At 40.0% G+C, this 27,910-nt stretch overlaps 2 protein-coding genes and 1 long non-coding RNA gene across 3 annotated transcripts in view; 2 read left to right on the forward strand and 1 right to left on the reverse strand.

Annotated features, from left to right (window-relative positions):
• fras1 (Fraser extracellular matrix complex subunit 1) overlaps positions 1-4,296 on the forward strand; it is a 338,079-nt gene extending 333,783 nt beyond the window's left edge. Inside the window, 3 exon segments of the mRNA XM_051951259.1 lie at positions 406-611; positions 1,418-1,564; positions 2,105-4,296. Of these exon segments, the coding sequence (XP_051807219.1) occupies positions 406-611; positions 1,418-1,564; positions 2,105-2,689 (938 nt within the window). The 3' untranslated portion in view covers positions 2,690-4,296.
• LOC127534895 (uncharacterized) overlaps positions 1-27,810 on the reverse strand; it is a 382,765-nt gene extending 354,955 nt beyond the window's left edge. The window contains exon 1 of the long non-coding RNA XR_007943444.1: positions 27,286-27,810. This is a non-coding gene — a long non-coding RNA (uncharacterized LOC127534895). The remainder of the gene's footprint in view (positions 1-27,285) is intronic.
• bmp2k (BMP2 inducible kinase) overlaps positions 16,001-27,910 on the forward strand; it is a 72,726-nt gene continuing 60,816 nt past the window's right edge. Inside the window, exon 1 of the mRNA XM_022212378.2 lies at positions 16,001-16,961. Within this exon, the coding sequence (XP_022068070.2) occupies positions 16,811-16,961 (151 nt within the window). The 5' untranslated portion in view covers positions 16,001-16,810. The remainder of the gene's footprint in view (positions 16,962-27,910) is intronic.

A 27,910-nucleotide genomic window follows, 5' to 3' on the forward strand; every position in this document is an offset into this window, starting at 1 on the left:
GCTTTTTAAATTGGATTATTATTGTCCTTTGCACATTTGAAATAGTTTCTATTGCATACCATGCAGCCTTGCACTTCCTTAGATGAAGATTTAGCACATTGTTGCATGATCTGAATCTTATTTTTATAATTCATTGGATTTGCTTCACGAGCTTTCTGTTGACTTTTTATTCTGATTAGATAGACAACAATAATGCAAGATCATGTGTAGTTGTTTTGCTTTTGGTGATTTATTGAAGGGTATTAATTATGAAATCACCTAAAATAATAATAAAAATAATATATATTTAGATAGACAGACAGTCAGGGGTGTGTGGATTTATTCATCAAGTCTGAAGAAGGTTTGAGTCTCCAACCTTGCCGTGCACCTGTCCTGATAATGATGTGGCTCTGCTGCCCCCTGCAGGTCAGACGCTGTACGGCCGGGTGCTGTGGAACCCGGAGCAGAACCTGAACGCCGCCTACAAGCTGCAGCTGGAGAAGGTTTACCTCTGCACCGGCAGAGACGGGTACGTTCCGTTCTTCGACCCGACCGGGACGCTGTACAACGAGGGGCCTCAGTACGGCTGCATCCAGCCCAACAAGCACCTCAAACATCGCTTCCTGCTGCTGGTACGGAGAGGATTTACCTGTTTAAGCTCTTTTTTATTCAGTTTTCTCTGAGTTATGGTGCACGTTTGAGTCGATTTGTCAAAAATGGATTAAATAACAACTAAGTGAGGGTAAAAAATCACCAGAAAAACAGCTCCAGAATGCAGATAGTCAACCGGATTACATCCCAAAAAGCACTTTACAAGGTGACAGGATTAGATTTGAGAACTTTGAAATGTACATCAGTGTTTTTGATTTTGTTTGGCTCATGCTGTGTCTTAATCATTTCAAAAACCGCATGTGGACATGTGGTGTTTAATAAATCCATGAAAATTTACTTGAAAATAAGTCATGCAGAAAACTGAACTGAACTTTTTCCAAGTGTCTGACCCTCAAAAATTTCAGATTTTTCTTGAAATGTGCTGCTTTGGATTATCTAAAATAACAAAAACCGTCTGCTTGCACACCTCAAATAGGACTTATAAAATAATATAATTAATATTTGCACATCTGCATGGGAGTAGAACCTCAGCTTCACGTATAAATCAAACCAAATTTGACCTGATGCATCTTCAAACCTCTCAGCATGAGGCATCAGATTAAAGATTATTTAAATTATGGACTTTCTTCACCTTAAAAATGCTCATTTCTGACATGTAACAAAGTTTGTTTTTGTCCTGCAACTATAAAACCAAACTTGTGCACTGTAAAATGCTGTCAACATCACTGTTTGTTAAATGAGCCTCTGATGTTTGCAGCAGTCGAGATCCAGACATCTGGAGTTGAGCCCACCTCCATCTGTTCTGATCTTTTTTCTTCCTCCACAGGATCGTAAACAGCCGGACGTTTGTGACAAATTCTTCCACGATGTTCCTTTCGAGGCTCATTTGGCCTCCGACCTCCCAGAGCTGCAGACGATGACGTCCATGCCGGGAGTGGACGGCTTCACCATGAAGGTCGACGCGCTCTACAAGGTACGAAGGATCAGAATTTGGTGCAGGAAGTTCAGACGTCTCCACACAAGCCAGAGTCTGTTTGAACCTCCTTATTAAATACAAAAAAATCTAATGTATTGATTTAGTTCAACCCTTTAAGGCTCAAGTGTTACTATGATGGCTGGGTTGATGTAATAATGTTGGAAATTGCAGTAACTTAATTTTGTGTTTAACTTTAGCTATTTGCAAGATTTAAATACATGTTCAAATACACAATTATATATACACAAGTGTATATAATGAACGATTTTCTTGTATAAAGAATTAATTTCCTAATAGAACATGAACAAAAATGTACTTCAATAACAGAAGAAATAGGATCAACATAATTTTTCAAATGTTTGTCCATTTAAAGCTGAGACATTGCTTAAAGTTTAGTTGACAATTAACAGGAAAGTCCCACCAGTTAACTACGCAGAGTAAATATGTTGCTGAAAGAGTAAAATCAGACACTTTCAGCAGCATGTCAACCTTGGAAACGCTCCATAACACCTCCTTCTGTATTTGTTTGATGTACAGGTGGAGGCGGGCCACCAGTGGTACCTTCAGGTGATCTATGTGATCAGTCCGGAGTCTCGGTCCAGTCCGAGGATCCAGCGTTCGGCCACCTACCAGCTGAGTCGCCCCAAACGCGACCTGGTGGATCGTAGCGGACGTCTGACGCTGGACGAGTCGCTCATCTATGACAACGAGGGCGACCAGGTGAAGAACGGCACCAACATGAAGTCCCTCCGCCTGGAGGCCGGGCCGTCCGCCACCTTCAACGCCCATGTGGGCAGCTCGGTGGGCGGAGGCGTCGCTGCCGTCACCCTGCTGGTCCTGGTGCTGCTCGCCGCCTGTCTCGTGTTCCGCCGCTGCCGACGAAGCTCGGCCAAGAAGAAGGGCAAGAAGGCCGCGAAGACCTACGAGGAGTACCCGCTCAACACCAAGGTGGAGGTGTGCATGGACAAGTGTGTGGAGAAGAACTTCAGCACCAAACACTGCACGGTGAGGAACATCAACCTGCTGAACCGCAACCAGGAGTCCAACGGCAAGGCCAAGGTGAAGCAGGTCAACCTGGAGGTGAAACTCCACAACAACCTCAGCGACGGCACTGAGGTCTGAAACCAGGAAGACGATCAGACGGAGGGGTAGAATTTATCAAAAACGGTGTCTGTGTAGATTCTCAGTCATCCAGGTCATGGTAATCATAGGAGCTCCAGTAGAAGTCAACCAAACTTCTCTTGGAGGTTCTTGAAGACGTGTCTATTGTTCTATTGGGAAACGTCTTCAGAACCCCTTTTGTAGGTTCTTGAAGACTTGTAGATTTGTACAAGAGACCCTGCAAGAGCGGTTCTTGAAGGTGTTTCTTGTTAGAACTCTTGTAGGTTCTTGAAGATGTTTCACCCCTCATCCTCTTGGGTGAACCTACAAGTCTTCAAGAACCTTCAAGAGAAGCTCCAAGAGAGGTTCTTGAAGACATTTCCCATTAGAACAAGAACTCTTTTAGGTTCTTGAAGATGTGAACTCTTGAACAAACTCTTATTAAAGATGTTTCACCCCTCATCCAAGAAGATGAGAGGTGAAACGTCTTCAAGAACCTACAAGAGACGTTCTTGAAGATGTTTCCCATTAGAACAAGAACTTTTGTAGGTTCTTGAAGACGTGAACTCTTGAACGTACTTTCCTTGATGATGTTTCAATCCACATCCTCTTTGATGAGAGGTGAAACGTCTTCAACAACCTACAAGAGTTGACTTCTACTGAAGCTCCTACGATTAACAATAAGGTATTTTCTATTAAAAAAAAAGAAGAAAAGTTTGTACGAAATGGAAACGAGATGTTTGTTAATGTATTTTTATACCACTTCTAAAAAGGGAAGAGCGCGACGTGCAGGGCTACCTCAGGAATCCACACAAAAACCATCCGTCTCACTCTGATCATCGCTGTTTTACTTGACTTTCGGCACCAAAAAACATGGTGAACGGTAGCTCAGATGCTGGCGATTGTTTCGAAACACTTCTCTGCTGCGTTTTAGTCGTCTCACTGCTACGAGGCGTAGAAGCCCTCCTGTTTTTACGTTAAAACGCATTAAAACCGTCCTTCTACGTGAGTATTAAAGCACCAACTGTGTGCAGAGTGTAAATAACAAACGAATGAAACCTTTTCAAGTGCAATTACGCCACGACTTTTTGTTATTCCTTCCATGAGCCGGAACATCATTCACATTTTAAAAAAACATGTATTTCAAGCCTTACTTAGAGACATTTGTACTGAACAGATGATTTCAACACAGATTCTTAGTTTAGTTTGAACTCCGACAGCTGCCAATAATATATATATATATATAAGAGCCATGCAGTATTTTTTTATCATCAAAACAAAAAAAAATCATCCAAAGTGTTTTTTTGCTTTTTCTTCTTTTTATCAGTGTGATTTTATGCGAGCAAACGTTTCGATCGCGTCCACATGACCGACTGCTTCCGCCTTACTGCTGTTCTAGTGGGAATAATCGCTTTATAAAATGATGTATTTTATAAAAAACGTGTGTCTACCTGCCTTCGTTCTGCCAAAAGACACAAAATCCCTCACTTTGTTTTTAATTTCCTACTCTCACATCTCACTCAGTATGTTTTTTTTATTATTCATTTATGTGTTATCATCATGTTACCCTCTAATGATGTATTATGTTACGACTCAGCTACTGATGTACCCGCGATGCTACTGTATTTTTTCTTTTTTTTTTAAATATAGTGTAAGACACTGGTTAGAGAGCACTGCACAAACAAGAAAATATCTTCACGTGAGATGCTGAAATGTCTTTTTCTCTGATTCCACCTCCTGTCGTCTTTAAACTGTGTGCCTATCGAACTACAAAACGGGGAATTGTGGGAAATGACATTATATTTTTGGTGCTATATCATTGTGTTGGAAAAGAGCAACGATGCTATCAATGTGATGCCTGTATTTGGTGCCTTTTTTAGTAATAAAATAAATTTGAAACACAACAACAACGTCTCTTGTGTTTTGTCTTTTTGTTGGTTTGTTTGTCTTTTTTGTTTTGGTAAATGCAATATTTCTTCAATACCTCGAGGGAATTTCTTCAAACTTGTGTTCACTTCGACTCCGCCATTAAAAATAATTTGGTTTTGGTGCTCAAAAATTTGTATTCAGCCCTCATAAAATCTGTTTTTGGAGAAGAATTTAAATGCAAATTATAACAATCTAATTAATGAAAAATTTGCTTTACTGTAGCATCAAAAGCCTTTTTCTGTGCTCTTAATCCTACCACTTATATTAAAGGCATCCTTTCAAGATTTAAAATTTAAAAAAAATTATTGATTTAGATAAACCACTGAAGTTGCAAACATTATTTTTGATGAGTCATGTTGACATAATAATGCTGGTAATTATTAGTATCGGCTTCATAGTGGACTTACTTTTTTATTCTGGAACCCTTTAAATATTGACCAAAAAATTGACATTGCCCATGAAAGCAGGTCTTACACTTTATACTGTGGATAACTTAAAGCACAGTTTACTCCAAAATGCTGCCGGGAAATAAGTTGAAAATTACACCAGAGGTAGCTGAGGACGTGCAGAACAACAGTCTGGTAAAGTTTGCAGAAAAAAAAATTGTTTTTGACTTTTTAATTATTAAAGGCAATTAGAGGAGATTTAATTTCCTACGACTTTGAACGTAGCATGCGCACATACAACCTCTCCCTCACCCCCCTCTACCCTCCCCCTTCTTAACATTTACGAAGAAACGCCCCCCTCCAGAAACTTGCGTAGCACTCGTGAAGTTGTCTTTTACGGCTGGGTCCCCCTGGATCTTTATCTGCCATTATGTAAAAAAAGATGAGCAAAACAAGTCTCCAGCTAACTACGAAGCTATACCAAAGCAACACATACACAAAACACGTAAGTCCAAGGCGTACGTAATCTACGTAACTCGGCCTGAGCCGGAAGGTTTTTGATTGACAGGAAAGGGAGCAAACCAAACGCCTCGGTCCGAGCGCGTTGATTGACTGATGTTTTTCAGGTCCTGCCATGTCCACAGTTATTTTTTTTATTTTTTATTCTTTTAGAGACCATACATACAAGTCCACTAAAGGTCAGTATATTCATTTTATGTGAATCAGACAAATTAAACAAACAAAAAAAAAAACATCCTCCATAATGCCTTTAAGCACAGTAAAAATAATCTAATTTTACTTTCAAATGTGTCAAAGGAACAAATTATTATTAAAAAAATGTATGCCTGTATTTTATCCATCCAACACGGTAAAGTTGAAAGGATAAAACTGGATTAAAATAATAATAATTAAACAGTGAACATAAATTCATACTTGTTTGGACGATTGTATTAATTGATTAACATTTTTTTAGGCTGTAAAATCTCAGAAAATAGGGAAAATGTAAATTAAAGCCTAAAATGGCTTCCTAAAATGTCCTGTTTAGTTCACAAACCCCCAAAAAATCAGTTTACTGTCAGAAAAGTAAGGAGAAAAAAAAAGGAAAATATTCATATTTAACAAGGAGGAAATGGAGGATTTTGACTTATTTTTCTTTAAAAAGTTAGGCTACTCAAATTATCAACAACTTATGATACAGTATTTGTAAAAAAAAGAAAAAAGAAAAAATAGAATTGATTAATTAAACCAGAATTATGATCAAAAACTGGAAAATAAATAAAATATTAAATTTAAAAAAGCATTTTTTTTCTTTTGCAACTCGGGATTTGTTTTTGCCAACTTAACATGAGCAGCTAATTATGGAGAATTAAAAAGATGAACGTTTTTTTCCCCCTATTTTTAAGGACTTGTTTAGTTTATCGTTTTCAACCGACATTAGACAGAGAAAACAGCGACCTAGCTGCTGTATTTAGACTCTAATGTTACTTTAACGTCAACAGCAGCTTCTCGTATCTTCTGTTTACAAGTTAGGAACAACATTAGGCCAGGATTCAAGGTTTATTTCTAATATTTATCAGGCAACTCTCTGCTCTCAGCTTCAGTCGTTGCGATGGTTGCGACAGTGACTGAGGAAGTCTGAAAGGGGAAACTACAGATCATCTACTGTTTCAGTAGCCTAGCCACGCTAGACAACCCACGGCAACGAATTTAATTCTCTGCCAGGGTGGGTCTAGTTACCCTCCATAAGGCTCGAGGCTGGATGCTCCTAAAACTGGCCGGACCAATCACCATGAAGTGTAGAGTCAGAAGGCGGGCGTAACTAAGTGACGACAGAGGCGCGACGATTCTGACAAAAACAACCGGCGCACAGTAAACAGTTATCTTTCGACTCGGCTTTGGCCACAGCCCTTAAAGATTTGAAGCTAAAATTCAACTTGAAAGATAAACAAAGGACGGCTCTGAAGTGTTTCATTGAGAAGAAAGACGTATTTGGACTTATGCCGACGGGATATGGCAAATCCTTAATATACCAGTTGGCTCCGCTGGTTGGGAAGCTAATGGGACTTAGCCACAATCCGCCGGTGCTCGGAACTCTCGGAACTCCGTCAGCCTATTCGTTGCACTGATTGGTTGTATACCTACCCAATTGCTGCAGAGGGATTTGAAAGACAACCTTTTAGCCCGCCTCCCTCCCTGTCGAGCGGTCCTAGACCCTTGTGCCGTCAGAAACATGGGTGTAGCATGGCTAGGCTACTGTTTCAGTGTATTTTCACAGAAACGCTTTGGGCCGATATATATGACTGGCTTTACACCAATTTTCTACCTGAATTGTTTCTTCAAAAAGACGTTATTTATGGTTTTATTAAAGAAAACAAAGATTATGATTTCTTGATTAGTAATATCCTCATCATCGGAAAATTTTACATACGTTTCTTTTGTCTGTCTGTTTTGAGGAACACTTTTTCGATGCATCTCTGGATCTACAGCTGATCTGATGGTTTCTCCACTGATGTGCAGATAGTGGGTGCTTTCTATAAAATACAAGGTTGCATAACAGAACAAAGTTAGTGTCGTTGTAATTTTAGATCAGATTTTTGCAGCTTATTAAAGTGGTTCTGTCCGTGGTAACTTATTAAATCTGTATAAAAACAGCCAAACTATGTTCCAGTTGTTCCTGAAGATGGAGCCAAAGTGCAGCAGATGATTTGAACATCCATCCATCCATCCTCTATACACCGCTTTATCCTCATTAGGGTCATGGGGGGTGCTGGAGTCTATCCCAGCTGACTCGGGTGAAGGCAGGGGACACCCTGGACAGGTCACCAGTCTGTCACAGGGCTACATATACAGACACACAATCACACTCACATTCACACCTACGGACAATTTAGAGTGATCAATTAACCTCAGCATATTTTTGGACTGTGGGAGGAAGCCGGAGTGCCCGGAGAAAACCCACGCATGCACAGGGAGAACATGCAAACTCCATGCAGAAAGATCCCAGGCCCAGGCCGGGATTTGAACCCGGGATCTTCTTACGACTACTCCACTGTGCAGCCCCTAAAGGAACATTTAAACTATTATTTTCATTATTTAATAATCTGTTATCTTAGCTAGCTAGCTAAGTTAGCCACCTGTGTTAATTAGTCCGCTAGCTAACTTAGCTGCTTAGCTAGCTAACGCGTCCGGACCAACTGATCAAACACGACAAAACACAACTCTTCACCAGTCGCTGACTCAACGTACAACAGAACAACACTACTGGTTAGAAGTATTTATCTTCTTTGTCTTCTAACTTAGCTGCTAGCCGTTAGCATAGCATTTGCCACTGTGAGGGATTCTAATTTCCTGATTTGTGTTTCTTGTTGAGTTTTTGCTGTTTCAGAGACTTTTCTGAGACCACAGAGTGATGACGGACAGAAAGAGGAGGCTGCATCTGACCTGAAGTATTTAATTTGTCGATGCTCACCCAATATAAATAAAGATACTGATCATTGCAAAAATGACAAATATCCTCCACCATTATTGACCAGGCCAGTAATTAGTCTATCCCTAGTTTTTTTGCCACCTCTTGCCCAGAAAACATCTTATCAAGAAGGCAACCTGATGGTATGCAAGACGGAACATGAATGTGAAACGTGGGAGTTTCCATTTCTGTGGTTCAAAAGAAACTGAATGCTGGATCTCCATGTTTAGTTTGCATTGTGAGAACAGTCAGCAGCTGGGTGACCTGAGAAGCTGAGAAGGTTTGTGCCGGAAAAGACCCTCAGAGATGTATTTTACTCCTCAGGTAATTGATAGTTATCGTACACCGTGTCCCAAAAGATTGTTCTCGCCTGATAAACAAAGCTCAAAGACTAAATATGCAATATAATCAATTTATTCAATAACCAGTATTCTTCTACGAGATGTTTCAGCCTCTGACTGAGTCGCTGGCATGACTGGTGTCTTTTACCTTCAGCCTTTCTCATCAGGCCCTTGGCTCATGCAGTTAGACCAGATGGACGTCCTGAGCGAGGCACGTCTTTGAAGGATCCTCCTTTGTTGTGCCTTTGCCACCATTTTTGATACTTCTGCCAAGGCCTTGAGCTGAATGCTGGTCAGTTTTTCCTGCATTTTGAAGAGCAATGACCTGTGCACAAATCTCAGACTTACTCATGGCTATGGCAACAAGGCTTCCAAAATGCGCTTGTGACTGTAATGCATTTTGGTCAAGCAAGACATTTATATACTGGGCCCTGACAGTTCAACCGGACAGTGCCGGATTGACCATTTTGGTGACAAACGATCAAACAAGTTGTTCAGCTGGGAGAACAAGCCTTTGGGACACGGTGTATATTCTCTGCCACACTAGAAGCCGCTGAAGAGACCTGAGAAATTACAGTTAATGTAACCTGCTGGGAAGTAAAACTTGGATTTGTGTTTCTAACTTCCTGCCTAAAGGAAATATAATGTTTCCTAAGCATCGACTACAGCCAGTGAAATCTCCAGACTGATTCGTGTCTTCATGTCTGTCGGTCCTGCAGGGATCCAAAACAGTTAAAGTCGGGCCAGACAGACTATTGAGGTGGACGAGAGCCTGGAGGCAAAGACGGTTTCCTCATTAGAGCAAAGTAATCACCCAGACTCCTTCAGTGTTCGCCCCCGGTCCTTCCTTTACATCTCAGCTGGATAAAAACAAGAACGCATCCTCACCGTCTGATAGCTTCCACACATGATTCTGTTTGCATGTTCAGTATGATCGAGAAGCAGGAGTTTCGATGTTATCACCATCAAAACCCTTTGTAACTGTGAGCCGTCCTCTCTGACCTACTTTATTTCAGGCTGTGATACAACACACTTGCCTCATAATATCCACTTTACACAAGTGTTGTAGTTCCGCTCAGCAACAAGGCAAACCCATTTTCACCGTTAACAGATTTTATATCGCCGACAAGAAGCAGCGACCTCATTAATTAAAAGCTTTCCCTTGGTGAAAAAGCCATTATTCATGCAAATAAAAATGTTTGTAAGTCATTAATACGTGATTTTTTGGCCTGAATAGCAGTAACCTTGTCCCATTAAGTAGAGGACAGTGGCATGGTTCCATCCTGGTTAATTAAAGAGCTCACTGACAGACAGAACAAACAATGCTGGAGTAGGATATGATGCACCAGTAGAAGGGATTGAAGGAAAAAGTCATTGTATTTCAACCTACGTTTTTGTTAAACTAATTGTTTTTCTGCAGATGTAAGTCCTATTTGCAGTGGATTCATATTAACTGGAGATCTCTAGTCATTTTAATAAATATGGAATTTGTTTGTGGTCTTAATCTAAAAGACCAGAACAGCTCAAAAAAGTTAACATTGAGTTAGACAAAAAATATATTAGAGAAGAAGCTTGAAGTTGGAAAAACTAGTAAATATGCACCCCAGTTAATTTTATTATTCTATTTTTATTAAATTTCCCAGGTCCTGTGATGATATTAGTTGCATGCAATTTGATATCAAAGTAATTTGGGGGATTTTTTTGTTGTTTTTTTGTTGTTGCTTTTGCAAGTCTTTGCTTGTTTGAGGCTGTTTGGGCATTTTAAAATGAAAGTTTGGAAAGAATATTGGGTATTTTAACAGTCTCAACAGCCCGTTAATACCATATCTGTGGATAATACCAATAAATTTGAGTAAAATAAAGATTTACGAATGTACATACCCCACATATAGGGTGTAAGTAAGTACAGCTGTCGATTGTGCAAAAAGATGGGTGTAGCTACCTTGACGTCACCGTTTGGTCTTGAACTACCATCCTCAAACCAATGAGCCTTGAGTTTGACATTTCACCTGATGGATATGTCTGAGATTTAGCCTCCTTGTAGGTTGCTTGTGTTTTTACTTCCTCCCTTTGTCTGTTTTCCCTCCTTTTTCGATTGGCTTCATTGGGTTCGCCTGTTTCTCATGTGTCACCTGTATCTTGTCTCCTTAATCAGTTTTCTCGGTATGTATAGTCCTCTATCTTTTGCTAATTCATCCTGTTTTAGCTTAGGTTTTACCTACCTGTTTGGCTACTTCCTGTTTACATACTTCTTGCTTTCCAGTCAACTTGGTTCGTGTTTTCATCTGGTTTGTTTTTTGTGCTTTTCTTTTTTGGTTTTGTTGGTTTTCTTTGTCTGAGATTTAGCCTCTGTCATCGTTCTAGTTAATTTCACTTCTTGTTTTACTTTGACATCACTTTACCTTGTAGGTTGCTTGTGTTTTTACTTCCTCCCTTTCTCTGTTTTCCCTCTTTTTTTCGATTGCCTTCATTAGTTTCACCTGTTTCTTATGTCTCACTTGTCGTGCCTTCTTAGTCAGTTATCTCGGTATGTATAGTGTTGCATATTTTGCTAATTCATCTTGTTAAATCTTCAGGATTACCTATCTGTTTGCCACCTGTTTGTCTACTTGCTGTTCACGTACTTCCTGTTTTCCAATGTGACTTCTTCCATGTTTTCGTCGAGTTTGGTTTTTTTGCTTTTCTTTTTGGTTTTATTGGTTTGTTTGGATTAGTTTCTTTAAATAATGGCTTCATTTGTGACATTTTGTATTTGTGATGATCTTTGTTTGAGTGTCTGTTTTTTTTTTTTTTGTAGTGATCTGGTGCATTTTTCTCATCTCCTAACTTACATTCCTTAAATTCTCCTACAGCCACTGATGGTTTTGTCATCATGTCGGTGAAGTCTTGTGTGAAACATGACTATAGTTCATGGATTCAGGCTGCATGAAGCCTCTAATGTGTGACTGAATCTTGTGTGACGCTGAGACACGGCGGTGCAGGGAAAGATATCAAACTCGCGGGGGAAAACTGAGAAATGTAGGCCGAGTTCAGCCGCACTCACTGAGCTCCAGACTCCAAACTGGTGCGTGATGCCAAGTGTAAAATGAAGCAGACCACAACTCAAGAGCACAGCTTTTATCCTCCCCTGACACAAATCCAAGAAATGGAAGCTTGTCTGTGAATTTCCCCATGTGAAGAGTCTCCATTCATAAACCAGACTGCCATTCAGATGTAGCTTTACTGTATGTCAGGATTGATGTAGCTAGCGTGCTAGGCTAATTTCTGCTGACCCACAAACAGAAAATGCTTATTTTTTTATTGAACAATGTCATCTATTCTTTATCTAACTGTCCTGGAACTTGCATTAGGTTAATATTTTAACTTATATCAGTGTTTTGTGCTTCAAAATGTCCACATCTGCCATGTTTGGGAGGAAAATGAAGGGTCTCCAGTAGGATTTTTCCATTGATTTTGCAGAAATTGTGAAGCTTTAACATACATTTACCTCTTAATTAACTTTGATATGGAAAGATTATGTTATTCCACTTTCTGGCAGTATAAAATATATCCAGTATCTGCTTGCTCCAGCACTTTCATGGAAACTATACACTGTTTACAAAAGACTTTATAGCTGCACCACTAAATCAGATGTTTTCTGCAGCATTTTCTGCAAAATTCCCTTTAAAACACACTGTATGTTGGGAAAATTTGGCATCTTCAGATTTATAATGAGGTTTATTGAGGGTTTTAAATACTTGCCTGCGCTTTGACGTGTTATGAGCAGTGATTTCTGGTTGTTTTGGTTTGAAACCCTTTAAATAGACCCACTTATAGTAGACTTGTGACCCTTCATCGAACACTGATTATGGTTTTTGTATGGGCAGGAAATGGGAATTACCAAACCAGATTGGTTTGAGTGATTGTCGTAAATAGTTTGTAAATCTAAATTCAATACAAATCTGCATTCGGGGTCTAGTAAACTTGATCTTGTCATGTTTCTTCTTGTTTTTCAGCTCAGCTTTTGACTTTTCAGTGATTACCAGCGTCAATGAATCGATGAATCCCCTAAAAATTTGGAAGCTTTAACTCAACAAAGTATTTCACACTGTAATTTTTAAGTTTTGAAGGTTGAACAGTCAAAGAGCTTTGCTGATCTGCTGCTTCTGGACTGTGTGGTTTTGGTTTGATAAGATTTAACTGGCAGGGTGTGACGTTTTCTGACTGAGTCATGCTTACCTCTTATCAGAGAGAACTCTTATTAGAAAAAAAGAAAATGCAGCAATCTCTGATGTGAAACACCCAAAGCTCTTCTAACTGGCAGAAATACTTTTGCTGGTTGAGGAAAAACTTGTCCCTGCTTTGAAGAGTTGTTTTATTGTTCATTAGCTCTGATTTGAGGTATGACTTGGTTACAAAGTGATTTGCAGGTTGGATATTTTGCTTAATTTAGACAAAATGTTTCTTATTTCTCATAGGAAGTGCAGGTAAAGTTGTATTTTACATTTTTTTGTAGGGTTTTAAACCTTGATCATTAAATTTTTCTCATAAATTCACAGCGTCTTAACCTTATTATTTATATTTGTCCAGTTTATTTGTCTTGATTTTCGACTAGAAAACACTCACAATAAATTTTGCTTTAAATGTTTTGGATATACAACAGTTTCACTTACCATTATCACTTGAACAGTTGTTTTCTCATTAGCTCTAATTTGTTGGTATGAATTGGTTAAAAAGTAACTTCCAGGTTGGATATTTTACTTAATTTAGTCTTAATAGTGTAGAAGCTCCTCACTGCATCAGCTAGGGTTCAATAAGTTGTTGCAGCTAAAACGTGTTCATCACTGCAGTAATTATCCAATGGAAGGCTCTTACCTATTTGCTTAGTTAAATCCAAGTGGCGACTTTTTTTTTTTTTTTTTGGACAGGCAGTGTATGTTCAATCAACAAACTTTGATTTTGACGAATTAGCCTTTTGTCGACAATCAGAAATGGGTTTAATTATAGTCATAACTGTCTTAAATTGTCCAGGCATGTTAAGATAGATGAATTTAAAATCCTGGAGCCAAAGTGGAGAAAAATAGAAGTTTTCAAGCCGATTCTATTAGGTTAGCTCTACTTAAATTTTATTTTAATTCAACTAACTCAAAAAGTTGAGTTTAAATTACACAATACATTAATTTGTTGCAATTACAGAGACTGTTACGGTCAGCTGAATTACTTCCTGGTCTTGATGACACCCAACATGCTCATCATTATGCACATGAACGTACATTTTTGACCATTATCAAGTCAAAACTACAGTTAAGATCCATTTTTCCGATTGTTGAACTGGACATAACTTGGCTGCTCTTCGTTTGTTGGTGTTGTTTTTGGAGTTTTCTTTCTTGAAGAGGGCGTAAAAACTCTACAACTCTGTCTGTGTTATTGTTTTAGATATTAATTCATTGGGGTCACCAACCTACAAGTTGCATTTTAAGTTAGACTTTGTTGTTTGTGTCCTAAACGTCCAGGAGGCCAGAGGTTTTGTATAAGGACACATCCACATAGTTGGACTGAGTAATGACGAATCTGCGTGTTTCTTGCGTCTCCAAACACCAACAGGTGGCAGCAAACACCTCGCAGACGACCAGACAACAATAAGTGTGTCAGAGAGGAAAGATTCCCCCCTGCAGAAACAGGATGTGTCCAGACATGGGGGTTTGTGCAGTCATGTGATCCCCCTCTGCTCCTCCTTATCTCTTATGTAATCCTCGTCTCAGCCATGTGCTCCCCCTCCAAACCGCTGACCTGAATATGGTAATTGTGACCACTTATCCGCAGAAGGAGGCGTTTTCTGTCCTCCAGCAACTGATGTGCAGACAGTAAAGGTGACCCGGGGTGATGCTGCACGAGTTGCACCATGAAGGCACGAAAGTCTTGTGGAGTTATGTGGTGAAAAGTCCAAGTCTAGACACCAGGCTTTGTTCACGAAGACAGAGGCAGCTGTCACACCACTTCCTCATCATCAGCGTCTCGTGAAAAATTACAGTTTTTTCCACCATGAGTGATTATCATAATCTACCAGTGCAGGGAGATCAGTTTACACAGACTGAGGAAGTAGCAATGGTTTGAAAAACACACAAAGACCCAGATATGAACTGGTTAAACTGGGATTTTTAATAATAAGCAGGGCAATATAAATGCATGAGGATAACACGTTACTTCAGTGCAGCCTGAGGTTTGTTTATTTCTCCATGCACTGCATTCTTTCCAGCCTATTTTGTGTTCTCCTTCCTCAACCAAACTGCTTGGTCTGTCACTCATGCTGCCCAGCCAGAGATGAGTATTGTCTGGCTGCCCTACGGAAGCCTATTCCTGCCAAGAAACGGAAATGTAGACGAAAGTTCGACATGAAAAAATGTATTATTGTAAGTTACTTGTTAGTGCCTTTGACGTGTTGATGCAAGGCTCCACACTACAGGAGTTTTAAAATTCTGACATATTTTGAACAAAATGGAGACAGCATAAGTAAAATCAGAAGACTGAACAAGCCTAGATTAAAAAAGAGCTGGGGAGATGCAGACAACATACTTTGTTTATTCTTCAGCGAGAACTCAAGGTGAGTTTTATTACCTGTCGGAAACTGCTGTAAGACGCTTTCACACAGAATGTTGAATTCTGAAACCCATTCATTACTCCACCAAGGAGCGGCAAAGTTTTGTGACGATTGGCATACGTCTGTCTGTCTGTTCGCAACATTACTCAATAATGGATTAATGGATTTGGACAGAACCTTCAAGAAATATCAGAAATGACACAAGGACCAAGTGATTACGTTTTGGCAGTGATGCGGCTTATAGTCTGGATCCACGGATTTGTTAAAGATTTCTGTATCATTGCAAGATAGCAGCACGGTGTCACTGTAATCATGACAACAAGTGAACACTACATCAGCTGCCTGCTGATGATCACATGTTTGCGATCCTACCACAAATCCACCGCTGAGGACTTATCAGGACTTATCTGCCAAAAATGTTACAAGGAACAACTGATTAAGTTGTGGGTGTGTTTCTGAGTCCAATCAAATTCGACTATTTATCGTGTAATTTTAAATGGACCAGAGGTGTTTTTATTTACATCATGCCTGTTTTCATTCATTCATTTGTTTCAGTCTCTATGGCACCTCCGGGCTCCCATATATTTCTCCGCTTACACCAATCACAACAATGGGAGTGGGCGGGGCCTGGTCAGGTTAGGTTGTCACTCTCATTGGGTAAATAACAAACCACCCACTTATTGAGAAGCCTGCCGTTCGGAGAGTCACGAGAAGTTTAACGTTAGTGGAGATGACACCGAGGACATCGGAGGTAGCACCGACGAACCGAGACGAAGCCACTCCGCCGGGGTGGTTCTGCTAAGCGGCTCGGATCGCGGTCTCGAGGGTTCCTAACTCCGCCTGCCCACCTGCACTCGGGGTGGCTCGTCTCGCGGAGGAACCGTTGGTGGCTAGGCTAACCAGCAGCTAGCGGGGGCTAACTAGCCGCGGCGCCCGAGCGGAGTGAACAAGTCGCGGCGTGCGGAAGCTAACGACACCGAAGCTACTTTCAGAGCACCGCTGGGGCTGTTTTTATTATTATTTTTGATTTTTATCCCGGAGAGGAAGGGGTGGTGAAGGTTGTTCTCGGCGGCGGTGCCAGTTGCGTTGTTGTGCCCGTCGTCCCCTCTTCATTGTCGGCGGAGCGTCCTGAGTGGAGTCCGTGCATGCTAGCAACAGCTGCAGCCCGTTAGCGTGATGTGTCACATTAGCTAACTAACCAGTTTTTTTTCTTTGCTTGTTTTTAAACGCCCGTTTATTAACTGTACTTTTTTTAATGTCGTGTCGTCCCTCCAGAAGAACCAGACGCGGAGCATGCCGGAGGAGAAAAGACTCGGGGATAAGTAGATAGGGGACGTCGGACGTTACCGAGTTTTTTTTTTTTTAAAGACTGGACTGTGCGGCTTGTTCGCCACTGATTTTGGGAATTGAGTTTGACAGAGAGAGAGAGAGAGAGAGTCGAGGATGAAGAAGTTTTCCAGAATGCCAAAGTCCGAGAGCGGCGGACTTGGAGGGGCGTCTGGGTCCGGTTCCAGCTCCGGAGTCAGCAGCTACTTCGGGAAAGTGTTCGCGGTTGGCCGGTACCAAGTCACCGTGGAGGAGCTGATCGCAGAGGGTATGTACGGAGGGTTTAATCACATTGGGGTGTTTTCTGGGACACACCCGCCACACAGCACGAAGCTCCGGCTCTGTATGGGTTTAGACTTGTCAGTTAAAGTTCAGATTCTCACTGAAACATCCACAACAAACCATGTACAGAACGGTTCTGAGGGATTTCACTCCTGGCTTGGATTGAAAACTTTTCCCCATCCAGCTGTGGTTTACATCCTGCTTCAGCTGCTCCTCTGGGGGTGGTTTGGCCTCGGGGGTATCAACGATCCAGTCCTCCTGCATTGTAAAGATCCAGCCATTGAGAATAACTCCACAAGTTCTGTGACAGTATGCTTTTGTTCCATGAGGATTTAATAGAGCATCAGAGGAGTTTTTCTGTCTTTACAGTAGAGCTAGAGATGAGTCATCAGTGATTATCTTAATGGATGAGTTGGTTCGAGTGAAAAACGGTTAAAATTGTCCGATCTCAACTGTGAATTTTTGCTGTTTTTTTTCCACTTCTCTGTTGCTATAAACTGAATGGTTGTTGGTTGTGGACAAAAGAAGACATGTATGGATACAATCTTAACCTCTGGTCTACATTTTCGGCATTTTATAGACCAAGTATCTACTCAATTTAAACAAGATAATCATTAGTTGCAGACAATTTGTTGATTTCAAGTCGAAATTATGACTTGAAGTCTGAATATTTGCTGGTTTCTTTACTCCTCTTTGACTAAAAACCAAATATTTCCTGGTTGTGTACATGATCTTAAGCTTTGGTCAACCCTGTTAGACATTTTCCCCCATTTTCTGGCATTTTATAGACCAAACAACTCATCGTTTAAACGAGAAAATAATCAGCAGATTAGTCACCGAGGAAAAAAATCATTAGTTGCTGACAATTCTTTGACTTCAACTTAGAATTGCATTTTCTAACAATTCAATCAGTGAATTGCAAAGGCTGCAGTTTAGGATGTAGGTTATGCATCCGTGCCAGTGTTTTAACCGTTATGTCGGTGGTTTTACAAGTTCACACCAACCACCTCGTGCAAAAGTCACACCTTTGATTGTATCTCATGTGGTAGCGCTCTTAGATTTATTAAACTGTAAATGTATTTATTTATTCCAAAACAAATCCACACTAGATATTTCCTCCAAATTTCTAAGCTTTACTCTAAAACGTTTATAGAGTTCTTCTTCCATTGACTGGCTTGGAGTAAGTTTTCTGTTAACTTGCACCAGTGTAATTTGATTGCAACATTAGACTAAGAAACAACAGGCCTGCCTGGATCAACACATAAAGGACGACTTGTGCAATAGCTGTCTGCTCGCTGCAGCTCTATGGGATGTGGACGGACTCGTTATGTTGAAAATTTCCTCCGTGGCTTAGCAGAGCTTTGTGTTCAGAAATGTCTGAATGAGGAAGTGTGTTTTGTGAAACAGCTGTGTGTTTGCAAACGGCTTATCAGCGTGTTAATTGGACGCATACTTTGATTTATTGACCTCTGCAGCCAATCTGACCACTAATTAGCTGTTGGAGTTTTTAACATAGTGGGAGGAAGTTGGTTTCTAAAGTTTTTTTGTTACCAGAAAATGTCATGCTGATAGGAGAGTTCACCCCAGAAAGCAGCATTTACAAATACTTTATGCTTTAGTCTGTAATAAGCAGGAATTTTTGAAGTTTTCTCCTCAGCAGTGGATTCTTATGTGAAGCAGTGATCGTACAGAACGGACAGAAGTTGGACACAAAGCGACAATAAAATGGACAAATGACACAAGCGAGACCAAAAAAACACAAACATGACACAAACAACAAAAAACCAAGACAAAATATTGCAAAAATGAGGCATAAACCAAAAAAAGAACAATAAACAATCTAATATTTAACTTTCTGATCTAAAGAGCAAAAGTCAGACAAAAAGGCAAAAACCAAACCCAAGAATATTCCAAAAACGAGATACAAAGTGATGATAAAATGGACAAATGACGCCAGCGAGACCAAAAAAAGACAAAAAGCCGCCAAAACAAGATAAAAAATAACCAAGAAAGCAAAACACAAAATGATAAATATAAGACAAAAAGGAAACAAAACAACAAAAAGACAAAAAAAAGAAACAAACTACATGAAACAAAACAAAAAAAGAGAGACAAATTTGACAAAAGTTACAAAGCGACAAAAAAATGGACAAACGAGACAAAAAATGACAGTGGGAAACAAAACAACACAAGTGAGACGAACACAGAACAACAATGACCAAGCACCAAACCGCAAATAAAGCGGAACACAAAATGATAAAAATAAGACGAAAAACACAAGTGAGGAAAAAAGGAAACACAAAACGATGGAAGCGAGAAACAAACCAACAAGTCTGGGGAAAAAACTAGACAAAAAATTACAAAAATGAGGCACAAAACGACAAGAGCAATCTAGTATTTTACTTTGATCAAAACAACTTGTCATGATCTAGAAATTATTTTAAATTTATAGTTTTAGTAATTTGCTATTTACACTTACTGTCTTCTCTGTAATTTTTACACTTTACAAAGTCGTCCTTGGGGCCGGATTTGACCCTCTGGAGGGCCGGTTTTGGTCCGCGGGCCACATGTTTGACACCCCTGGTATAAATCAACTACTTGACTACTCCAGTTTGAGGATTTATCTAATCGGTGTCAAATAACACAAACCTGATGGACTTCTGCTCCCAGCTAGTTTTAATTGGAAGAAATGAAGCTGTCAGACATTATCAGACATGCTTACTCTGCATGTTCACTGATGTAATTACAGAACCATTCTTTGTAAGTCTCTTTAAATACTGAGCGCTAACCGAACCCTTCAGACGTGACACGCATGTCTCCCCAGGTAATGTCAGACTGTAAACCCGATCTCAAAAAACAAAAACAAGAAAAACCAAAGCCCTTCCTGTGAGCAGTCATGAGCGTGTGTCATCATCCAATCATGTGAAGCGTCTGAGGCTGGTTTCCAGCAGCAGCAGCACAAGGTTACAGCGTGAACTTTGCTCATCAATCCGTCCCAAGGTAAGAGCAGAGTGTCAGGGCTGCCAGTTAATCATAGATTAGCACGGCTGCAGAGTCGCTGGAGGAAATGTGGAAGCAGAATATTGCTCCTCAGTAAGGTGGAAAGAATGCTACAGCAAAAAAAAACAGAGCAGAAGTACTGCTGCTGAACTGACAGCTGTGTACACGTTAATCTGCAGTAAAGTGAAATATCTGAAGCTCTACAGTCTGCTGGAGAAAACTGTTATTTTAAGGTTTGCTCAGAATTTATTTTCCTGCTTATTAGCAAGAGAAGTGTGTGATTTTTTTTTTTTTTGAAAAAATTTTTTGGAGTGTCAAGAGAGCAGATTTCAAGCTGCTCTAAAAGGGAAAGTGCAACAAGTTAATGGTTTGTCCTCTAATAGAAGTCATTTTAGAGAAGTCCAACACTGAAGTTAGAACTTATCTAAGCACAAACACAATGAAAAACAAACAGCCAGCTGCTCCATTACAATAAATCAACTGGTTGTTTCCACCCGGCAGCTTCGCCATCGGCATTTAGGACATAAATAAAGGTAACATCAGCAGCCTGAAATGGTTTTATATAAATATAGCGTTTTACGTTGTTATGCGTATGTCCTTAACTCTATCACTGCTGGTTTTATGTTCTTTATATTCAGCAACACCTGAACTTCAACCACCACTTTATGGCTGCTTCAGGTCAGTTCCTGCTTTGTTTTTCTGCACAGGGTTCATGTGATGTCAGTTTCATCACCTGGTCCGCTGTGGACGCTCACCTGTAGCTTAAACTTTGTGACTGTGTAGACCAGGGGTGTCAAACATGAGGCCCGCGGGCCAAAACCGGCCCTCCAGAGGATCCAATCCGGCGTGTGGGATGACTTTGTGAAGAGTAATTTTTAGACCATGGCAAGTTGTAATAGTTATCAGGTGTAATAGTTAAGTATTGCAGCTCTGTCCTCTTGTCTCAGTGACATTTGAACTGCAGAGTCAGCAGCGGCATAGATAAACATTAGAGTGCACATCAGAGTGAAAACGAAATCAACTGCTGACTCTGCCACAACATGAGGCTCTGTATGCAAAGTGAAACTGTCATAGCAGCAGCCAGTCACCACCACCCTCCTCCTTGGTAAGTTTTGTAAAACCAGATGAAGCGAAAACCACAGCTTGAAGCCGTTCGTTCATCGGCGTGCATAGGTTTGATCAGGTCGACTCTGGGTCACTTGTGCGACCGACATTTTAGTGTTTTAACGCGTCATGTGATGTTTGAGTGGCTCATGTCCCGCTCCCTTATTCAACGCTCATCCAGCAGCTGTGCCCCTTTAATGAGAAGCATTAGATTCTTTTAAAGCAGAGGTGGCAAACATGCGGCCCATGGGCCAAAACCGGCCCTTCAGAAAGTCCAATCTGGTCCGACTTTTTAAAGTGTAAATATTCCAGAGAAGACATTACCTGCAGATTGTAAATTTGTAAAACTATAAATTTAAAATAATTTCTAGACCATGACAAGTTGTCTTGCTTTGTTTGTTGTTTTGCGTGTTGCTTTTTTGTTCTGTGCCTTTTTTGTCTCGTTTGTGTCATTTGTTATTTTTTGTACTGTTGTCATTTTGTAACTTTTTTTTGGCTGTTTTGTTTCATTTGTCTCCTTTATGTCATTTTGTCTAATTTTTGTAATTTGTTAGTTTTTGTCTAACTTGTTGTTCATCATGTTTTTTGTTTTTCTCCTTTTGTTACCTTTTTTGCTCACTTGTGTTTTTTGTCTTATTTTTATTACTTTGTGTTTCACTATTTGTCGTTCTGTGTCATTTTTGGGCTTTTTTGCCTCGCTTGTTTGTCTTTTTTTTTGTCATTTTTTTCTTGTTTGCATAATTTTTTCTATGTTTTTGTCTCTTTTGTCGCTTTGTAACTGTTTTGTTTAGTCTTTTTTTGTGATTTTTGTCTTATTTTGTCACATTTTTTTGTATGTTTTTGTTCATTTTCTGTCGTTCTGTAACCTTTGTCCCATTTTTTGTCTTTTTGTTTCGTGTCATTCGTCTCATTTTTTTTTGTCATTTTGTCTCATTTTTGCAATGTTTTGTCTTCTTTTTGTCTTTTTTTGTTCGAGTTTGCTACATCATTCAGTTCCAGACAGCTGTGACTAAATGTTGTGTTCCTTTGCAGACACTCTTATCTATAAGCTGTAATGTGTGAATGATAAACTGAGGCAAAATGTTGAAATTTAATTTATTTTTGTCAAGAAACTTCAGATTGTTCATGATGTTTTGTAAAAAGATAATTCCTTAAATGTGAACCTTTTCAGAACGTACTTTGTTGCACTAAAACAAAGGGAAGAATTGGAGCTGTGGTTTATAGGTTTTCATGGTGTTATTCTACTGATCACTGGAAATCAAATTGGACTGAATGTGGAACCTGAACTGTAACGAGTTTGACACCCCAGCCTTAACGCCAAGCACTCGGCTGTAGTTTGCTGGAAAAATCCAACTCTGGTGTCTGTCATCAAACGTCACATTAAACTTTTTGGTCCGGCTCTTGACACCATGATGTTTATCTTCTTCTTGTCTGCAGAGCCGGAGTAGGAACCCCGTCATTTCCCTCCTCTCCCCTTCAGCCTCTGTGGTTTCTGTCGATCATTTTCTGATGGTTTCTTCTAGAGAATATCAGAACAGGATGCATCTGTTAGCGTGTCGTCCTTCGTCCACCAGCTGTTATCGCGCTGGGTGCCGTACGGAAATGCATGTAGTTTATTTTGTTGCAGAAACAGCCTCGTGTACATGTTATTTAAAAGTTCATTTTAATCCGCTGTTTTCAAGCTGCTCTGTTTGATTTATTTAATGGGCTTTTTTTTTGGAGCCAGACGAACTCTCCCTGCACTGATCGCTGTGTACCTGCAGACAGAATATTTCATTAAGCCGTTTGCTGAGCAGCCACTAAGCGTTTCCCAGATAACGGCCTCTGGAACATGTCTTGTTGTCATCTTAACTTGCATAATAGCCCCTTATGTCACCGTTATTTATCCACCAGACCGCCGTAGCTGCCCTCGCGCTGCAGGTAGAAGTCAAACGGCCCCGTGTTTGCACGCGACGGTAAACTCTAGGTAAAAGTGTCACCGCGTCTTTATAATTAACAGGAAGACCTTGACTCGCTGGTTTCACTTCCTACGTTTGCAGTTTTACAAACGCATTAACAACAAGGTTAGAATTCATCACCATCTCGTCTAATTAGGGTAACCTCCATCTTCTAGGCTTCAGAGACTTGCAGACTTTTTTTTTTTTAAACCTTTTTCATCCCAAAAACTTCAAAACAAGCTCCTAATATTTGTGCATTTTAAGTGACACGTGCCTGTCGTGACGCAAAACCATTTTTTTTTCTTCCTAGCATGCTGACTTCAGACAAATACTGCTCGCCGTCAGCAGAATCTAGAAGCGTTTACGGCTTTGGGCTCGTAACGGGGCTCTGTAAGATCTCCAGTCTCGGTAGCGGGGGCTCCCCTCACCGCGACGAGCCACAGATCATGTAAACAGTAGCAACGCAAACACTGTTTCCATGCAAACAGCTGCTGTGTTCACAACCAACACGTGGCTTTTTCACCGTGTCCTTTAACACTCGTGACCCGGGCAGCCGCCATGCTTTTGCCTCCAAGGTGCCTTTTTGTTTCTGCACTGCTAGAAATTCGCAGTCCTGTATGCAAATGCTGGGACGTGCACTCGATAAGCTCCTTGTTTGGGAAGTTCTTAAGCAGCGTTTGCTTTCTTAGAGAAGCTATAACAAATGAAAACTGGAGCCAAATGTTAAGTAAATAAACTGTGTAGATATCTGCTGCCTTTTTGGGTAGATCGAGCGGAAAAACAGTCAGCTCAGGGCTCGGGAATTAATAACAATATTTATGTGAGATGCAGCGATGGAGCAGCACGTTCAGTCACTGGGTGTTTTTGTAATGATACTGGAGGACGCTATCTAACTGGTTCAGACAGAGCAGCGCTGCAAGAAGCATGACGCTGTAATTTAGCAAAGTTATTACTGCGGTGCTGATTTTATCTGCTTGTTTGATTGGCTATCACAGTTCCTTCTCGGGTGATATCTCAGCGTGTTGTGGTAAAGTTGGGTTAGTTTCAGCTCTTTTTTTCCCCCCAATGACCCAGTTTCAATCCAGTGTGCACTTGTAGCAGTAAAAGCCATTTTTTCTAATGCTGTGTTGTCTGAAGTTTTAGGGCTGTAAATGCCAAATCTTCTAGTCCAGGGGTGTCAGTCATTTTTGTTCAGGGGCCACATTCTGCCCAATTAGATCTCCAGCGAGCCGGACCAGTAAAATCACAGCATAATAACATATAAATAACGGCAACTACAAAAGTTCACATTTAAGGAAATGTCTTTTTACGAAGCACTATGAACAACCTGAAAAAAAAATTCAATTTCAGCAACATTGTTCCTCAGTTTATCATTCACACATTAACTTCCAGATCAGAGTGTCTACAAAGAAACAAAACATTCAGTCACAGATATCTGGAACAACAGAATCGACAACAATCAGACAAAAACAAGACATTACAAAAACGAGACAAAGAATGAAACAAACAAGACAAACAATTGAGACGAAGAACACGAAAAAAACAAAAAAAGAGACAAAAAATTTGACAGTGACAAAGAAAATGGACAAACAAGGAAAAAAATGACAAACCCCAAAGACAAAAAAACCCCACAAAATGACAAGTACGTTGCTCAAGACGGCAAAAAAGCGAAACTCAAAATTACCAAAAAAGACAAAAAAACAAGCTAGACAAAAAGGAAACAAAATGACAAAAATGAGAAACAAAATGACAAACGACAAGAATCGGACAAAAGTAAGACAAAAAAACCAGACAAAACTTTACAAAAATGAGACTCAAAAGAACAATGAGCAATCTAGTATTTTACTTTATGATCAAAACAACTTCTCATGGTCTAGAAATAATTTTTAAATTTATAGTTTTGCAACTTTACAATCTGCAGTTAATGTGTTCTCTGGAGTTTTTACACTTTACAAAGTCGGGCCAGATTAGACCCTCTGGAGGGCCGATTGTGGACCGCGGGCCTCATGTTTGACACTCCTGGTCTAGTCGATTGGTTGATTGAAGCGCTTTTATCTTCCATAATTTTAATTGGTCGAAGAGTCTGTGGTGCTACTACATCATCACCCTTTTAAAACGATCAGACTATCTGTGAGCTCCCAAATGTTCTCACAACTTTGAACTGGCCCGCCTTAATGGAGGCTGCTAAATCAAACTTATTTAATGTTTATTGAACATTTACTTGGTGGCAGCTTGCAGCTAACTGACTCCATGTCAAAGAAGTCGTATGTGGCTGCATTTAGCAAAAAAAAATTTGAGTGTGAATAGCAGACAGCATAACACAGCTCAACAACCAACATTTAACATGGTAGTGTAGCACAGAAAATTATTCACTTGTGTTAATTATGTCATATTTCAATCGTGTGTTCCATCATTCATGATTTAATTTATCATTTCCAAGTTTTTTGATGTGTTTTACTCATTAGTGTAGCCATAGTCATAATGGTAGTGATCTTAAGCTCTAATGTGTTTGAGTTTTTATGTGTGTCCTAAAGAATTTGAGCTTTAAACAAGGTGTAATATCCCAAAAACTATAGAGATAAACAAAGCCTCCCTATTTTCAGAAATTATCTGAATAATGACAGGTGCATGTCGAAATCCCTCGCATCATTTCAGTATAAAATAACCAGGTTTAAGCGATTTAGTATGCTGCAAATTCTATGTTTTTATGTTGGTTTAGGATTAATTAAAGCTAACTAGAATGCAGATAGAGTGCAGTAGGTGTTCCTTTGTTTGCTGCTTTATTCTAAATGTTCCTGCCATTTGTCAGCTTACATCAAAACCGATGTATTGAAAAACAAAGGTCACAGGTTTTCCCCAGCTGTTCACTGCATCTACCAATACATAAATATTGTGTAAACCTTTTAATTCTTTTTGCTGTTGTTTGGACGAGTAAATTTCCTTTAACAGCACGATGTGATTACACCGTCATGTTGCAGCAAACAATCGAATCAGCGAGCGAAAATGTGATTATCATGCTGCCCTGAGTTGGATAAAAGCATTCTGCAGACACCCAGATCGTATTGATTTGTTGATAAGTAACAGAAACAACATGGTAATTTGACTGAGACAAACGCAGGACTGAGTGTTTTGTTATGATTAAAGCAGGACTTGATCAGCACAGGTCAGAGCGTCCCTTTTTGATATTATTTTTTTCAATGACCTATTTGATCCTCGCTTTCTGCCAAAGGGAGGCTGGTGAGAATGCATCTCGACTACATTATTAGCATACTGTACCGGCGATGAATAGGCACATTGTGGCCCTTTTGTTGTCTTATTCCAGCAGCCGAGAAAGAATGCTGGTACGACGCAGCTCTCGGTCCCGTGATGAGCATCGCTGCCTTTGTGCTTGCTCATTGAGGCCTTCTGTATCTGCCCCTCCTCTCTTCTTTGTGAGGCCGCAAACGAATTATTTTCCACCAATTCACCATCGCCCGATCAGAGGAGGGCACCAGGCCAAATGTGGGAGTGAACTCGGGTCAAACGGTGACACCAAACACAAGGACGTTGATTTGGATTGTCGCTGCGTCGTTCGACTTCGGCCAACTTTCAACAACCGCCACGTCTTTGATCGGCGTATTGACAGATCGTGGACTTTCTCCCGTCTTTGATGCACACAAATCATTAGGATCCAGTTTAGTGGATTTGAACAGTAAATAGGATTTTCTCCTACATAGAGAAAAGGGATTTTAGCCGCACCAAAGGAAAATCGGCGGCCTTAAAATGATGCGAATTGTTACCAAGTATAGCTGCTCAGCTTTCTAGCGTAGCTCTGGAATAATAGACATTTTTACGTTATGTGACAATCGGCGTACGTTTATCTGTGTATGGTTTGTACTTTGGTTTTTCCATTGTTTGTTTTTCCCTTTTAAAAGCTAAATGTAGAAATGTATTGTTTAACCCTTTACGCTTCAGTGCGTCGTAGGTGTACCGCCGGCGGTACACCTACTAATTTGCATAGGAATTTCAGGAATGTCCGACGGCTGCAAACACGATTTTACAAACACTATACACCGATGGAAAGCTTAGATTCTCATGAATCCGCCGGTATAAACCACTTTCAGATGCGATTACTACAGCGGGTGAGAAAAACACATTTGTCCGACAAAAACAAATATCCATCCATCCGTTCTCTATACACGGCTTCAACGCACACAGCGCGACTCACATTTCCGGGTTCATTACTACACACAAAAAAAACGATTCCACAAAAAACGGCCATAATCCAACCTTTTACATCCAGATGACACAAGCCAGTAAACTATTTTGTCCAAAACATGTCCTGAAGTCGTATAAAATCCCCGAATCGGTCATTTTCAAGGAAATGCACCTCGTGATGCCCGTCCAATATTCCCCGTATTTTTCGTAATTTTTTTTATTTAAAAATAGAATATTAGCGATTTTTTTGTACTGAAAACGGCTGGAATTGACTGAAGCTTAAAGGGTTAACTCATGAAAAACCACTGTGTTGGATTTTTGCTCTACCTTTTTAAACCCGAAATACAAAATACGGCTGTTTTAATTTGTTGTAACACCGGAAGAGCAGTTTTGAGTTGGTTTGGACGGCGAACACACATCAAGAATGGCTGTCTTTGAGCCCTTTTCCAGTTTTATTCATGAGCTCTTTGACAGTGGCAAAACCCACACAGAAATCAGCTCCACATTGCTCTAGAACGTCAGGAGGCTCTGCATGGAGAACAATTTTGATTTCTGTCAGTAGGCTTTTTTTGTTTAAACATTAAAATTGGTAAAAGCCCAGTGTTTTTTTTCTTTCTCTATTTTTCGTTTTTCAAATTTAATTTTTAAACGAAAAAGCAAGAAAACAGAACGATTTTTTTTCGTTTGAAATGGAAAA

Source organism: Acanthochromis polyacanthus, chromosome 7 (genome assembly GCF_021347895.1).
Source record: "Acanthochromis polyacanthus isolate Apoly-LR-REF ecotype Palm Island chromosome 7, KAUST_Apoly_ChrSc, whole genome shotgun sequence".
In the NCBI taxonomy this organism is placed as follows: Eukaryota; Metazoa; Chordata; class Actinopteri; family Pomacentridae; genus Acanthochromis; species Acanthochromis polyacanthus.